Here is a 17551-nt window from a genome sequence, read left to right on the forward strand (position 1 = left end):
TGGGCAGACTGTCCTTTCTGACGGGTAACTGAAGCCGTGATCTCACCATTGACAAAAAAAGGTTATTTTACTTTGTAGAACACAGGAGTTGTTGGTCTACTGCTGCCTCATCAGTGTGTAAGGTGAAGAGGTAAAAATAAATCAAATATACTGTAGCATACACTTAAACTGATATTGATTTTTATTGATGGATCTTTACAGGGAGCTAACACATTTTACTGCAGCCCCCATCCACAGACATACATTGCTTAGCCACCATGCCAGTAGATTTTGTTTATCGAAGGTCGAACCGCCATGTTTAATTATACATCTTAAAACATTACATTTACAGCTGAAAATGACAACAGAAATAAGCATGTTTGCCAATTTCACCTATCTATGCAATCATTAGCAATTTCCAGTTGTCTATGTTGATGTCTTAGCGCGATATCACAGTGATTTGTTCCATATCAAGAATTAATGGACACCCTGCAGCCAATTACGAGTATTCACCTAGACCAAGGTACAAATGGCAAAAATGACAAGCCACGATTTCAAATTGTCGCCTTTTTGACGTGCAGAAACAGAGATGTGGATTCATTTCTAGGACAATGAAAATCAGTGAGAAAGGGAGTTTATATGTGAGCATTTTGCAAATAAAGTTCCAAGTTCCCTCCATATAGGTTTGAATAAAATCTAACATATAAAGAAAAACCTCTAACTGATTTGATGCAGGATGACCCACGCTTTACACTTCCCCCTTAAGCTCTGTTTTCATGTGTTTTGCACCACTACCTCTGTCACCTTTCATGTGCACAACATGAATGAAGAAGTGTCTCTGGTCATATCAAAGTGTTTATATGCTACCTGTTGTAAAGGCCCAAACTTCATGGTGGGGCGAAAACCCGGCTGTACAAATGGGGATAACAGATATAACAGAGAGTCTCTCATGGTGTTTGCACTCAGTCGAACACATAAAAAGTGAGACAAGTAGTTGTGTGAAGAAGGAAAAAAAGAAAGATGTGAGAGACGCTGCCTAGTTTCTCACCTCCAAGCGCCTACTGCCAATTATTACAAAAAGCTGCCGTGCCTGTCGGATCGTCAGTTTCAGACACAGACCCCCAATTCTGAATAGGAAAAGTGTGCAGGAAGAAAGTTACAGACACTACTGAAAGCTCCAGCAATCACTTTGTTTGAGGTGCATCCACGTCTTTAAGGTTAGAGGTAGGGAAAGCATTGTGTCAGTGAGGGTCCTCACAGAAATAGCACTACAAATGTGTGTGCTCTTGGACTTCTATGTGGGTAAGAACCGATCTGACAAAGACATGGAATGAAGAAATGCTTTCAGAAACTGTTTTCGGCTTGAAAATGGGCAACTTTTCCAGACATTGAATATCGACACAAAAAATATTGGCTTTTGGCAACTTCACTCTAAAATATATTGGCATCAGCCTTCATACAGCCATAAAAATAAAAGCTGAGTTGTCAGACATAAAACCCTGTGTGCTCTGCTAAAAACCACGGCCTCTGCCTGCTGTTGTAAAATGGTGATAACATGCTGTAATCGACTGCTGGGAGTCACAATCCAAAAATATCAGTGTTGGCCCTCGAATGCCTGACAAAACCACCTAATGTTGACATGCTGACAACATCTATACTCCAACTTTCTGCAGATGAGACAGAGTTTCATGTATGTGCAGCTTGTTTTTTTAATATCAAGAATCTCAAACTGCCAGTTTTTCATGTTTTCTCAGAAACAAAGTGGTAGTCTTGAGTCCTGCTGCACAGATACAGCTCTTTTATTCACCCGTGAGCATATTTATCTCTCCCCACTCTTTCTAAGAGAAGGCAGCATGTAAGACATAGACAGTCATGGCATCTCTCCAGGACATTCCTTAGAAAGAGACACAGGTTTGCAATAACATCACCAGGTTTATTCTACCGCTGCTTTGCCTGTAAAGAGAACATCAAACACCTTTCTACACCGCTGCCCTAAAAGCAATGCTTTCAGGGCCCAACATACCGCTGTGAGTGGGCCTGTGTGTGAGGAAGTGCTGTTGAAGCTGATACACAAAGCACATCTATTTGTGAGACAAAAGGGGTTCATTCTTCAGGACCTTGGTGTGTTTTATATGTGTTGAGTGCAGAGAGAGGTCTTTCCTGGACAAAACTAAATAAGTAAAATAAAGGGAGTACTGTTTGATAGTATGTACAGTACGTGCTTCCCCCAAGTTTAGAAGCCAGCAGATTCATCAAATAAGAAAAAGTTTCTATTAGAAAAAGTGCTGAGATCCTGATTTGCCATTATCTGAGTTCACTGACACAAGCCGCTCTCCATAAATTTGAGGGGAAAATATGTCAACGTAGCAGTCTAAATGAATAGGGCTTTTTTATGTATAGCCATCTTTATTCAGAATACATAAGCAGAAGTCATTTTACAAGCCCGGATTACATTAAAGAGAAAGTGTGTGTGTGTGTGTGTGTGTGTGTGTGTGTGTGTGTGTGTGTGTGTGTGTGTGTGTGTGTGTGTGTTTGGGGGGAGGCTTAGAGATACCGGCTTTCTCATAAAGCAGCACCTGGCCCCGGTGCAGGTGTCTGAATCTCATATTTTAATATGTTTCAGGAATGAATAAGTCTTCTTTTGCTGTCTCTCCTCACCTCCTCTTACAGTAAGTATACCCTCCCCCCGTTTGTCTCTCTGTCTTCTCTCTCGTAGGCTGACTTTTTTTTTTACCTTTCCACATATTGTGCTGTGGGTTGAATTTGTGAGATAACAAGTATGTGAATTTTAATATGATTCTTCATATTTCTTTTTTAGGAGAAGATGAATTGTTAACCTTCAGGTTAAGCATTCTTAGGCCCTACATAGGCTCACACTGGCTTTCAGTTTCACTTACTTTTAACCAGTGGTGTAGTAAAGGGTATACGCAGGTAAACGGGGTAAACCCACCTCTTTCCTGGATGTTTACATATAGCCACCTATCAGCCTAAAAGCCATTGGAATATATAGGAGCGTATATCCACTTCCTCCTTGGTAACCTACCCCCACAGATACCAACATGATTAAATTGTTGATTTACCTTTATTATGTGGGGTTGCAGGTAATGGGGAATAACAGTCAGATTGAAACCCACAGTAACTTTTTCAAATCCTTCCAATTGACCGCTAAGATACTGTTGGTTTTTGTTCCAACAAACATGCAATTTACAATAAAAACAGTGACAATGTTTTACACTTTAACACAGAAGTAAACAAAAGCACCTTGTTTTTTCTTGGAGATGACCATGGACTTTGTCAAGAAAACAAACAGCTGTCCGCACCAGATTTAATCAGTGGTAGCTAGCTAGCGTAAGCTAACACTAAAGCTAAAACCCAGTGAGTTGGTTGAAAACCTGATCCCAGGTTGATTTTTTAATGTTTCCAGTTGATTTGGTTTAAAATTAAATGTCTGTAGATGGATCTTAAATATTTATATGGTGGCTACATACATAATACTAAAACATGTGTTTCCTAGTCAAAAGTCAATATCCTCACTAGCTAATAAAAGACAAGGAACAATACTAGCTACTGGCTACTGCAGATAGCCAAAATAGGCTATCATAGTAAAACCAACACATTCTCACTCCGACCATGTCACATATTGACATTTGGTTATGGATTTTCCACATACATATGGCATGCAAGGTAGCCTAGGTGTGTCTGTTGTTGACGTTCTGGACGTTGTCAACTTCAGCCGTTACTTGTGTCTTTTCAAAATACAAGTAAATTTTCACAGCAAATGTACAGATTGCATACAATCCCTTTCAAAATAAACATACTACGTCGGTAGAACAACGCAAATTGAGGTTTTTTTCCTTCAACAACAAACGCATTTGGTTACGTTTTGCCAACACTTGCATGTGGTTGGGTTTAGGCGACAAAAGCATGTGGTTAGGTTTGTAAAAATAAAGCAGGGTTTGGCTTTACAGTCATACAGGAAGCAAACACTGGACTCCCAGGTGAAGGTCGGTGATCGCTGGGCCCATCCACCACTGCTCCCACCCACCCTACTCTGATTTTTTTAACCCCTTAATTTACCTTGTTGTCAGTGTGGAACGGCGCCCACCTGTGTATCATGCCAACATTTTTTCGTCTTTTTTCGGTGGTGTCTGACACAGAAGTCACTGCCCAGCTTAGGTGCTTTGAAGCTGTAGGAAAGCATACTTAGACAAGGAACAAAGTGGTCAGATTTATGTTTTAATGTTTGTGTATAAGTCTGGCTAGAATTGTTGTAATGTAAACCTCCCTGAACCAGTTTGTAGACTGTGGGTATGAGGCCTGTCACTGGCCACCTATCTCAGACAGTAACACACTTCCTACATGTTGCCATTTTATAAATCCTCTTCACTAGCGTATGTGAAACTAGTCCCACTTAGCAAGACCTATCTCTACACTTAGTGTAAAATCATGATGGGTTCAGTCAGACCTCTCTCCAGTGCTGACACAGCACAAGATAGGTCTGGCTATGCGTGGTTTAAAGTGACAACTGGTGAGATGGTGACAAACAACACAAATATATCTGAAAACTGGGAAAAATCACTTGACTTAAAGGTGCAGGTGACATTAATCTGTGTTATGTTCCATCAGCTCCTGACAGGTTGATTCACTGTGCAGGTGTGGGATGAAGAAACTTTCCCTCCTCCTCCTCTCCCTCTTCCTCCGGCTCCTCACAGAGGGGAGTTGGAGTCCGGAGGAAGCGAGACATGCCCTTGAAGAGTCAAAGCTGATTTTTGTTGTTGTTGTTGTTGTTGTTGTTGTTGTTTCTTTGGCAGGCTAACCGAGTTGGACAGTGCACAGTGATGTCAGGGAGGGTCAGGGGCAAGAGCTCCAGTGCTAATACTAATGATATTAGCACTTAAGTTCCCTAAACTAACAACAGCTTCCACCCCCAGCTGGAGCAGCAGGTCCCCCATAATGCTCAGAGGCCAGATTTCCATGCTCTGTTTGTGGGAGGGCACAAAGTGTCATTTATTGGAAAAGGGACAGGAGGAAAAAGAGAGATCAGAGGGAAACCTCTCTTCTGGCCTTCTATTGTGTTTTTATGTGCGGATGTGAAATTGTGTAATTGTTTGTCCTCTGATTCTTTGCCTTTAAAGCTAGCTGCTAATTCAGATTGCAATGAAGAAGTATTACTACTTGCTTCCAAGTTAGTCTCCAAATAAAAGGTTTAGGTGATCTGGCTAACCCGTTCACTTGTTTACAACCTGTCTGACCTTTTGACTGTTCATGTTGTTGCCTCATAACGGCATTGTCACTGTTTTCCCAAATCTCAGCAGCAACTTCGGGGACCACAAAATGATTTATGCCATTAAAAATTGTGGGTAAAACTACAAAAAATACATCCAAAGCCAAATTATCTTTTAAAGTCCTTGATTTTTTATCGGAATATGGTACCCAAAATCATCATCACACAGTACCTCAGCTCACTGGGCCCTCTGTCTATGCAGTCTGATCTCATTCCAAACTCGTCAAATACCAGCGCTTTGTCGGTGATCTGGGTGTTTGATACCGACACGCAAAGGCCTTTCACTGCGGTATAATATGCATCTGGCAATAGCAGTTGTTGATGCCACAGCCACTAACTGAAATTGTCAAATACCTGCGCTATGTCAGTGGACAACTGCGGTAGGATGCACAAAGGCACCTTTCATGGCGTTATGAAACTCACCGCCCAGCAGCAGTTTGTAATGCCGCCGATAGCAATGTAATATAAGGAGCTGGACAGTTCCTATGGGACAGTCAAGAGGGGAGGTTGATGGATCCAACAAAACCTGGACTTTCACCCGGGAGCCTGCTGTTGGCTTCCCGTGTGAATGCTGAGCCAAATCATGACGTTTTTTTCATAAACCTAGCCACGTGTTTTTTGGTACACAAAGATATAAACATAAATACAAAGTGTTTTAATGATGTTGTAAGTCTATTTTGAAAAAGACCTTATGCATCTTATGAGCAAAACCTGTACATTTCCTGTGAAAACAGAGGTGTGTTTTGAAAAGACACAATGCATGTAACTGACACAGCATCCCTGAACATCAACAACAGACGCAGGAGGATACTTAGTGCGTCATATGTAGATGTTAAAGTCCTTGGACAAAGCTGCAATATTTGACGAGTTGGGATGAGAACGCACAATTCAGTGCTTTACAAAATTTAGAGAATTTGGCAGCAAATGAATGAACTCACCAGATTATTTAAATATGAGATCACAAGCAGAACAAAAACTGAGGCCTCTCTGACTTGACTCATGATTTGGTCCAAAACATTCCACATTTGAGTCCTTACTCTGCAAACAGGACATTGAAAGTCACTAAGAAGTTCTTAAATTTGACCTTGAAGTGAATGGGGAAGCCCTGAAATCTGCAGTCTGGGGTGTGAGAAAGAATTAACCTTCATCACCAGGACCCCCTGTTCTCCTCCTCCTCCTCCACCTCCACCTCCATCACTCTTTCCCTCCCTCCCTCCCTCTTTCTCTCATTCCTGCTGTGGGGATCAAAGTGTCTCTGCAGTGCTGTGTGATCAGAGAAGTGGGGAGAACAGCCTGCTGGTGGATGTTGGGGTGGGGTCACTGGAGGCAGAGGTATCAGGGTGAGGAGGTGAGGCCTGAGAGGCCGACTTTCTCCTCCTGGCTGTGAATATTAAGAGCAAACACTCTCTCTTGTCCGAGCCTGGCTTTGAGTTTTCTGGCAGGCTGTGAGGTTACATAACCTCGCGTCAAACCGACGGATGACCTTTCTCTGACTTTACTGGACAACGTTCCGGGACAGAGAAAGTGAGGACCCATGGGAGCTGTGTGGGCGCGTCACCCGAAGTCTCCGAAGCTACCGCCAACTTTAAGTCACTGAGAAGGAGGCTGCAGCGTTCGACATTGACTCTCTGTGACTTACAGCTCTGGCAACAAAATGCAACCTGAAAAGTGTGTGTGATTTTTTTTTGTCTGAGGAATGTTTATCTTTTTTCCTGTGCATGCAAACAGTGAATCTGCATGTGCAAGCCTCTGTGCGTGTGTGTGTGTGTGTGTGTGTGTGTGTGTGTGTGTGTGTGTGTGCAGCCTGTTGTTTGTGCTGACCAGAGAACAGTTGCTGACTGCGCTCACCCGGGGTTATTTTTGGGTCATGCAGAGTTGAATGGCAACAGAGAGCTATAAGCATGGTCAACCAACTGCAAAAGAAAAAAAAATCATTGGAGCAAACATAGTCTGACATGACACATTCACATCACCCCCTCTGCTGATACAAGCAGTATGAAGCTTCAACATTTCCTGAATAAAAAATATATGGACCAAAGTGTCTGTGTGAGCTGTGTCACTGCTATTTTACAAATCATCTGAAGCTTTTAAATCCAGCTCTGAATAGAGGGCTGAGAGATAAAGAGGAGGAACCAAAGTAGGCTACAGCACACAAAGTGCTCTGGGATGCGTGAAGCAAACGGAGCGCTGCGCTCTGCCCTCTGGTGGTGTGATGGGAGACCGGAGGAGTGCAGGGCTGCCTCCGTCAGCTCAGGGAACGCTGTGTCCGTGAACGGGCCTGGAATACTGATGCCACAGTGCAGGGGTGCAGGAGCTGCAGTCTGGCAGGCCCAAGAGGAACACTCAGGCCCTCACATTCACTGTCCTTTACACACAGACACAAAGGACTGCTGCCTGCTTTCTGATTAAACCAAGCTTTAGTCAGTATCAAATACAATATGGATGGGAATCATTTCATGTTTGTTAGTGATTTCCACCTGTTCACATGATGATTAGTGACTTGGCTTTGACTCCTGCTCAGAATCAAAAGTATTAAATAGTCTTTTTTGAAACCGTCTTGTTGGGAATCAAGCAAAAAGACTTGTGTTCAATATTACAAGCTCTTATGTTTAAGTCATTCATCCATGTAACACAGACATTATATACACAGAGCATCATCTCCAGCTCCTCCACCCTGCAGCAACCTGTGGTGCGTTTGATTCCACCTTGTAAAAATAAAAGGCTTACACTGGAGCTTTAGATAGTGATTATTTGTGATTGATGCTTTGCTATTGAATCTGCAGATTATATTTTTGGTTAATCGATTAATTACTTAGTTTAAAACATTTCAGAAAACACTAAAAATTCCAATCACAATGTCACTAAAGCCTGAGGTGACATTTCGGAATTGCTTATTTTGTCTGACAAGCAGCCCAAAAGCCAAAGATATTCCATTTACATTGATATAAAACAAATAAAGGCAGCAAATCCTCATATTTTAGGAGCTGGAAAATTTGGTATTTATGCTTGACAAATTACTAAAAGCCCCTGAAATCTTATGGATTTCTCTTTTACTTTGAATATTGATGACTTAATATGCAACAATCAAAGCTAAAGTCTGATAAAGAACGTCCCAAAATATTATTCATCGGAACTGTGTGGTTGTGGTTTGACGTAATCAAACAATCACACAATGTTATCAGATTTACATTCAAACGTTGCTAAATTTGGCATGTATAAGTACGTGACATCACATTTGTCTCACTGAGCTCCACAGACTGTAAACCAGTGGGAAAAGACAGCCATAAAAAGAAATACAGAAATCTCTCATGTGAAATAACCAAATATGTATTATATTGGCAGGAGGCCTTTCCTAATAGTAAGAAGTTGATTGAGACATTAAGTGTTCAAGGCATTTCATTGATTAATTAAAAGAGTTGTTGTGGATCTGTTTATCAACCTATTCATCAGTAAATTTCAGTGGTGGAATGTACATTTACTCAAGCACTTTAAGTACAATTTTGACATACTTCTTGTACTTTACTCGAGTATTTCCATTTTTATGCCACTTTTTATCTCTACACCACTTTATGTCAGAGGGAAATATTGGAAAAAACATGATAAGCCTCTAAAATATGATGCAATACTTTACTATGAAGGTACCTAGTAGTATATAAAGTCTAAAACTGGCTCCACATTAATTAACTACAACATTAAAATGCTCTTCTATGTATTCTCTAGTGATTAAAACAAGCTGCAACCTCCGGGGCTGAAGAACGAAGCCAATGCGGAAAACTGCAGTTCCTTGAACGGCCACTTGAGGCTGGCTCCAGAAGCCAATCAATCCCCATACACCCCCATGTTAAAATGCCAAATTTAACTACAGAAGTAATCATGTTAACAGCCTGGTACACAAACGGTTTTGGTCTCTGTAGCTACTTGCTACAGAGACTTGCTCTGTAGCTACTAACTACGACGTTGTATTAAGGGTTAAAGGCACCCATATTTAAGGGTGGACCCCTTTGAATGACATGTCTGCTGATAGTGACCTTGGGTTCTCAGTCAAGTCTCCACCCTTGCTCCTTCACAGCACCAGCCTCTTGACCAAATATGGTCACATCTGCCTCCAAAAAACCAACATGGCGACAGCCGAAATACTAAACTTGAGGTAGCTATGTCCATTATTTATATTTATATTTATATATTTTTTTTTAATCTGCTTAACCAGTACTTCTACTTTTGATACAAGAAAGGTCCAGTGTGTAGGGTTTAGTGGCATCTAACAGTGAGGCTGCAGAACTAAAACTTCTCCTGTATGCTAAGCATGTAAGAGGGCTATGGTGGCTGACGCAAAAATCCAAACGGACCGATCGAGAGCCAGTGTTTTGTTTCTCCATTTTGGGCTACTGTAGAGCAACAAAGTGGACTTTGTGGGAGAGGATCCACTCTGTATGTAGATATAAACATCTTATTCTAAGGTAGCAAAAACACAACAATTCTTATTTTAGTTTGATTATAAACTAATGTAAACATAGTGAAGAATATTATGGATATTATATATTATATTAGATTTACTTTTGTAACATTTTGAGTGTTTTTAGAGCATGATATTTCTCCTTATACTTGAAAGGATCTGAGTACTTCTTCCATCACTGTTAAATTCCGCCCAGTCCAGGCACTATAACAGATCCTAATAGTAGTCATGCAGTCAGGTAGTCACCAGACCAGTGTCCGAGCCTGTGGCCTCCATCGTGCGTAATAATGGTCCTAGGTGTGCGGTCGTCCCCTCCGACAGTCTGTCCTCCTGTCAGACGCCACGCTGCAGCACCACCCAGCCACTTCCCTCACTCTGCAGGACGGCCCGCCACTGACTCTGTGCCAGCCGGCTGACGACGGTGCCAGGACACACACCAACACACAGATGTACACACCTACTTACACGCACAAGCAACTGCACACACTCTCACGCACACTCACATAAATCAAATGCTTGGCCCTCCTCTCTGCTGTCCCAGCATGCACCCTGGTTACCTGGCCGCTGTCCCACTAGCAACAGCTGCTATCTCAGGGCTGGACTGGGGGTTCCACTGCAGGATAGTGCACACACACACACACACACACACACAAATGTGGTCACACAAAGTAGAGACACAGACTGGCTTCATTGGCCCCTGGCTCTGAAGAGAGCTCATTTAAGATGATAAAAGACTGAACTGATGAGTGGTGAGGGCACTGCCCGCCCGGCCCCAGTCAGGCCACCAGTCAGACCACCCCTGGTGTCCCCTACTAGAGTCACAGAGTGATAGGTAGCTGGCTTGTTAGTGACATAGATAAGTTGGAGACATGTACAGCTGCAGCTACATTCCATTTGAAAGCCAACACGATACGCCTCTTCAAACCGTGCCCACCAATAGTACAAAACATATGAGACAAATGTAGCAATATTACACTTTATTCATTTATTATACATGAAGATGTGATTCACTCTATAAATAACAAGACATAATCCTTACCCTAACTCTAACCTTAACCACCTCTCTTGTAACCTAACCCTTCATAGCTAGCTCAGTGCTAACTTTGTATTTTCTTCAGGGCTCCTGGACCAAGGAGCCAAGGGGGCTGATCGTGTAGGTATAGTGGGCGAGTCATGTAACTGCTTCAGCTGCAGCGAGACCTACTTGATTAGTTAGGCTTGGCAGGCCCATTGGATAAAGGTCCAGGGGCCCTGAGCCAAACTCCTGTATGAAACATCTTGGAAAGTCAGTCAAATGACCCCCCAGAAAACACAGAAGTACCACAAAATGCTGCAAAACAACCACAAAGAGACATAAATCGACCATAAATTGCTGCAAAATGGCTAAAAGTGAGGCAAAACAACCACTGAGAGATGCAAAATAACTACAAGGAGATACAAATCTACCACAAAGAGACAAAATATCTACAGTGAGATGCAAAATTAAATGTGAAGTTGGGTTAGGTTGGGTGATAAACGTGGCACCCAACTTAACTTTCATATAACTACAGGTGACCTTCAATAACGACACCAGCAGTCAGTGTGGGTCAAAATGCCATAACAGGCTTTTATTAAACTCAGGTTCCCTAAAAGCAATATTATAAAGACAATTAAAAACTAAAGCGTCTTGCTTCAGGGGTGTGGCACACTAATCTATAGGCCGATGCACTGGAAGAATAGTATACGTGGATTGCAAAAATTACACACAAAATAAACCCCTTTTTCTACCAGAAAACTACCCAAACTACTACCAGTGCCACAGCACACCTTACCTGTGAACTGTACACAACACATGTTAATCTTAGTCCAACCACATTAAAATGAGGCTCACACACAACCACAAAGAGAAAGTAGCTGTAACATTTACAGTCATTTTGTGTCTCTGTTAGTCGGAGGACCTTGCTCCTGTGTAGGAGGGTTGAGGGGCCTTTTACAGATCTGTGTCCAGGGGCTCAATGTTTCATAATCTGTCAATGGCTGTGGGCTATTTGGATTTACAAATAGCAACTACTGATATTATTCCACATTAGAATATTTAGATTTATTTTTTAGCATTGCATTTAACAAACAATGTAACTATTAATAGGGTACAGTTTATTATTTCTAAGAATCAGGGCTTTAAATCTGACTCCTAGGACACTTTCACTCTGAGTTAAATGTGCCCCCCTTCTTTGAGTCTATGCCCCTTCCCTGGCTCATTGGTCCCTGGCTCTGAGGTGAGCTCATTTGAGATGATGGAGGACTGAACTAATAGGGGGGAATGGTGCAGACGGGCCTTTATGAAAAGTGCACAGAGATGCTGTTTGAGCAGATGCACGGGGTCATAAAGAGAGAGCCTGCCGGGACACCGAAACTCACCTGAATGGGACAGAGGGAGCAATTAATGGCCTAATTGTGGACTGTTAACGGTCACATTTAGCAGAGGGGGCATTATGTAAAGCAGAGCTGTGTGGGAGCTTTGAACTGCAGCTCTGCAGCAGGGCAGAGGTCACAGCCTCTGGAGGTTATTATGTAACAGCGGGGCCATCTCCATGACTGTCCTCTGGCCGCAGTGACACAGGGCTTCACCCCGCTCCCTCGTCCTGCTGCCTCTACATGCACTGCTTCTTTCCAGGACTCAGTTTATCACAAGTGTTCTTTAGAGGATATTTTCTGCTTTGGCTGAGAAAATGTCAAACTCTATAAATGTTGCTCAACGGAGAACAATTGTCCTTCAACTCCCTCGACTGCAGGTTAATGGGAGGTAGGTGGGACCTTGAAAATCCTTACAGGAAATCCACATTTCTGCTAAGAGTGCTAAATATTATGCAGAGATGTCTCTGAGAGGCGTTTTGCAGGACACCTAAATGGCCTGTGGAGCCCTCTCAGGGTCTTCCTCATTACCTGCTGAAGTGGAGGTTTTAGTTTTGGCAGTGATGATGAGTCAGAATGGATGTTGGGGCTTAATTACCGTACTGTGACTGCTGGAGTTCTGATGTCAGCCGAATACAAGCCTTACAGCTCAAGGACACATATAGCCAGTTAAAACATGCAATGTTAGCTAAAGCGAGTGTCTCACTGTCCATCAGTTCTGCATAGGTGGCTGCTCTCATCACAGCTGATGTCGACCTTTTCAGCTGCAACACGGGAGGCTGGACTCAGAGGCGGATCACGTTTAACAAGCTCAGTGAGCGGCGGTGGAACACAGCTGAGTGCATTTACTCAAGTACTGTCCTGAAGTACACATTTGAGGTACTTGTGCTGTCACTGCGTATTTTTCTGTCATGCTATATTGTACTCCTACTCCATCACAGCTCAGAGGGTATATTTTACTTTTTCTTCCACTAGGTTTTACTTTAAAGATTTTATATACAAAACAAGCTAAAAAAGGCATTGTTATAGAAATGAGCAATTGAAAATTCAATTTTCTATGCAAAATCAAATATTTCATTGTTCCAGCTTCTAAAAAGTGATTTGCTGTTTTACTGTCCTAAATCACAGCAAAGAGTAATTTGAGGTTTAATAACTGGCCAGGCAACACATGCAATTTGAGGCACCACTTTGGCACTTGTGAGCATGTCACCATTTTCTGAGGTTTAGTAACTCAAATTAAGATAATCAGATGCATGGTGTATTTCTTGCAGCCTTATTTGAATCAGTTCCATCTTAAAAAAAAAAAAAAAAATCAGTGCATTAGAAATGCTGTTTGTAAGTCTGACAACTTTCCCTGTATATTTTCCTATATACTTAAACTTCAATGCAGAAGTGTGATACATTTATATATAATACTCCCATCACCACTGGATGATGGTACTTGTCTGCTGTATTTTAAGTTTTTGCTTTTTCATTGCTGCATTACAAGTCCTAGCCCTCCATACTTAATATAAATTGACCAAGCTTTAACCTGCAACCAACTTAACAGATTTCCTCCACTCTGCTTTATCAGTGTTTTCCTGCAATTTCACTTAGATCTTAGTCTCATGTATTTTTATAAAAGATACTACATTCTTTGGGTTTTTCATTTTTATTTAATAACTCTGTATGACAATGATGATGGTGACAGTCAAAACAGCAGAGACATCTGTTGTGGACTTTAGGCAGTCTCCTCCTTGGTGACACGGTCCTTCTTGAGTGGTCCCTGTGTGATAGAAGAAAAGAGGACAATCAGTTGCATGCTGATACTTAGTCTGCTGCACACGTAGTCTACGTGTTGGCTCAAAGCAGCCACGTGTTCCCAGAGAGTGAACAGGGAGCGAGCACAAAGAGGCACTGCTCCCCTGCCTCACTGGGGCTCACTGTGGCACTGGAATGGAACCCAAAGTTCATACTGAAGACTGAACCAGGTTACGAACAGTGCGGGGAAATGGTCACGGGAAACATGCAGGACTTCAGTTATGTTTGTAATGTTTTACATTTCTCCATTAACTAAACCCTTTGCTACATCCCATTTAAGGATAAATTTAATAAAGGGCAGGATAATGAGTACATGCTGAATACAATTTTTTCAGACATTCATTCTAGGTAATTTATGCATCTCATGTTAATCTGCTGCACAACTCGCTCAGATCTGAGACCAGGAAAATGAGTGACTTTAAATTTAAGTCTTACCATGAACGCCTTCTTTTCCTCGACAGTCTGGAAGCGGCCATGACCAAACTTGGAGGTGGTGTCGATGAACTTGAGGTCGATCTTCTCCAGAGCACGACGGCTGGTCTGCACCAGCAGAGACTGGGGGAAGATCACAAGAACTTAGTTTGAGAACACTAGTTGGCAGGTACAAAGTTAAGAATCATGTTAGTTTAGTACAGATCAATTTAATCTTCCTGGTAGAATTTAGAGAACAGTCACATTAATGCCTCCTAATTAATTTGTTTCATTACTTCCATACAGTGCTTCACACCCAGGCCATTTATTACCATGGCATTTCAAAGTGTTCAACTATATAAATGGAACAGCAACACAATTTGTCCTCACCTTGCGCAGAGTCAGCACCCTCTTTTTGGTCCCCACAACACAGCCCTTCACCATGACAAAGTCATTTGTCACATCTCCGTAGTGGACAAATCCACCCTTTAAAAAGGAAGAGGAACAAGTGAGTCACATCTTCTGCATCCAGGCAAGTTAGCATCAACAAGTAAAGTCTGCATGACCATCACTTACCAGGGGGTTGATGCTCTTGTTGGACAGATCATACTCGGTGGAGGCGTTGTTCTTCACCAGCTTTCCATCCTTGGTGTGGTAGCCCTGGCCAATCTTGTAGATCTTCTTGTTGATCTCTGTGCGGTGATGGTAACCCTTCTGACCAGCACGGGCCACGGAGAAGGCCACACGGGCAGGATGCCAGGCACCAATACAGGCCACCTTACGCAGACCACGATGGGTTTTGCGAGGAAGCTTCTTTGTGTGCCAACGGCTGGTGACACCTGGGAGGATAAGAGATGAATGTTAGAGTCTGGACTGAATAGTAATTTAAACAAAATACACATGGCTTTGCAGAAAGGCTCACTGTTGCAGCTTATGAACCATTACAGTATTGAACTTTAAAAAAAAAAAAAAATGCAGTTGCTCTTACCTTTGTATCCATGACCCTTGGTGATACCAATAACGTCAATCATCTCATCCTGAGTGAAGACGTTGTTGACGGGCACGGCCTGCTCCAGCTTCTCACGGGCCCAGTCCACCTTGTCAGAGATGCTGCCTCCGTTCAGCTGCACCTCCATCAGGTGAGACTTCTTCTGCCTCAGGGGCAGCAGGCGCATCTGCAGGGGTACAACACTGGTCAGAACAGGGAAAATACCACTAACATACTTTGTGTGTTAAGTCAACAGTGAGTTGTGCAGTCTCAGAAGGAAGGCAGCATGGAAGATATCCTCATAGGTGTCGGGCGCCATGCCTGACGCAAGATCCGTGGCCTCATCACTGACAAGCGGGAAGCAGTATCACCTCATTGCTAGTGTAATGCACATACTAACCTGTGTGTGTGCAATGACCCGGACGACTTGGCAGTACTTCTTCATGGAAGCAAAGTCCTTCTCCAGCTGCTTCTTGCCCTCCTCATCCTGCCATTTCTTGCAGTATTTGGTGAAAGCCTTCTTCTTGGACTTGTACCTGAGAGCACGCAGCGTAGAAAGAACATAGGTTGGCACTGGTCCTTCATAACCCCAAAAGGGCCAGCGGAAGAACACAGTGCATAGCTACTCGCCCACCCTTCCATGTGGACAGGGGTGCAGAATCAGCTAATGATTTCGGCTCATGGCACAGTTTCTAAGAAGCACTTTCCACTGGCCAGAGGAGCCCGGAGCTCATCAGGGCACATGGCACCTGAGCGGAGCTGCCACACGAGGCCACCGTAATGTTAGACTCACTCAGTGAAAACACAGATCTTAAAATTTCCACTGGGCAACTAACATCTGCTTCAGACACTGATCACACTTGAGATTTATTATATTGTAGCAGCTCACCAGTTCTTGTAGAAGCGACGCTTGCACTCGTCACTGACGTGCTCGGCGAAGATGGTCTTGAAGGAACGCAGGCCACGGGGGGTGTTGACGTAACCTACAACTCCAACCACAATCATGGGGGGTGTCTCCACAATGGTCACAGCCTCGACCACTTCCTTCTTGTTCACCTCTGTAAAGAAAAAACAGCTCAGCATTACAAATATGAAAAGGTCTTCCATTCTAATAATTAACCGCAATTTATGATACAGGCTGCGCTCAGTGCTCGACATTCAGCAAGGGGTATAAGGCCCATTCTGTCCGCCCGTCGAGAGACTCATCACAGGCAGAACATCACATATCCATAACTTCTCAACTCCTCAATAATTAATGTCCGAACAAATAAAAACTTTGCACTCACTTGACCCAGGTCTGTCGACCTCACGGACGATGTGTGTCATGCCGGCCTTGTAGCCCAGGAAGGCAGTCAGGTGTACAGGCTTGCTTGGGTCATCCTTGGGGAAGCTCTTGGCCTTACCACGGTGACGACGACTTCTCTTGCGGGGCAGGAAGCCCAAGGATCCGTGGCGCGGAGCCGAAAACTTACGGTGGGACTGTGGAGGGAAGAAACCGTCAAGTTAGCTAGTCCAGCCTTTATGCTAACCACGCTGCTAAAGCTTTGCAAAATGACATTTAGCATAGTAAGACCCTAATAGTCTTAACGGGGGCTGATTGGTTGTGCTTAGGAACAGTGCAGTTGTGCGCAACAAAGTACAGTTAGCATTAAAGTGAAGTTAGTGGCAGTAAACGTTAGGGCACGAGTTGACCACGCTGTTAGCAATGCTAGCTTGACACATAAATTTTGCAGGCCTGGCGGCTGTCCACGACGTCGCTTAAGGTTAATATTCAGCAGCCAGAAAATACATTTAAGAAACTAGGTAATATACAAGCAGTATATTGGCGTTATAGTTAGTAAGAAAATTGTAAGTTATGTTAGCGGCCTGTGTCAAGCTGCCATTTTGGATCAGCAGTTGCCGGTATGGTTATGTATGAATCCCCGAAACTAAAATAAGTTATCATAGAAATGAATCTAGAACATTAATCAAAACTTTATATAAAAGTAATATAGGTATGTCTGTTGAATTAAATATAACGGATGGTTCTGATTACGGTCAGATTCCTGCCCTAAGTGTCAGCAGCATGTTAAGTACACTCACCATTTTGTCTCCAATCCGACTGAAAGAGGCCTGTGTGGAGCAAGACGTTAGTTTATATACAACGCAACTATCGCGGGATTCCTCGTGAACACCCTCAGAAAGGATCCGCCCCCGGTATTTCACCACGTAGACGTTAAACCCAGTAGCCACTAGATGTCGCTGT

The 17551-nt window shown here is 43.0% G+C and overlaps 1 protein-coding gene and 2 non-coding genes across 3 annotated transcripts; all 3 read right to left on the minus strand.

The window, feature by feature from the left end:
• Positions 1–13739: 13739 nt before the first annotated feature.
• Positions 13740–17476, minus strand: rpl3 (ribosomal protein L3). Its single transcript, XM_050069779.1, has 9 exons — positions 17389–17476; positions 16593–16785; positions 16196–16364; positions 15707–15842; positions 15307–15493; positions 14895–15157; positions 14709–14804; positions 14343–14462; positions 13740–13872 (listed from the first exon to the last, which is right to left on the minus strand). Exons 1-9 carry the CDS (start codon positions 17389–17391, stop codon positions 13828–13830), a joined length of 1212 nt encoding a protein of 403 aa, XP_049925736.1. The 5' UTR covers positions 17392–17476; the 3' UTR covers positions 13740–13827.
• On the minus strand, positions 13961–14093 carry LOC126406200 (small nucleolar RNA SNORA54). Its single transcript, XR_007571667.1, has one exon. It is a non-coding gene; the product is annotated as a small nucleolar RNA SNORA54 (small nucleolar RNA).
• On the minus strand, positions 15571–15662 carry LOC126406205 (small nucleolar RNA U83B). The gene has a single exon (XR_007571672.1). It is a non-coding gene; the product is annotated as a small nucleolar RNA U83B (small nucleolar RNA).
• Positions 17477–17551: the final 75 nt, after the last annotated feature.

The sequence above is a fragment of the Epinephelus moara genome, chromosome 18 (genome assembly GCF_006386435.1).
Source record: "Epinephelus moara isolate mb chromosome 18, YSFRI_EMoa_1.0, whole genome shotgun sequence".
In the NCBI taxonomy this organism is placed as follows: Eukaryota; Metazoa; Chordata; class Actinopteri; order Perciformes; family Serranidae; genus Epinephelus; species Epinephelus moara.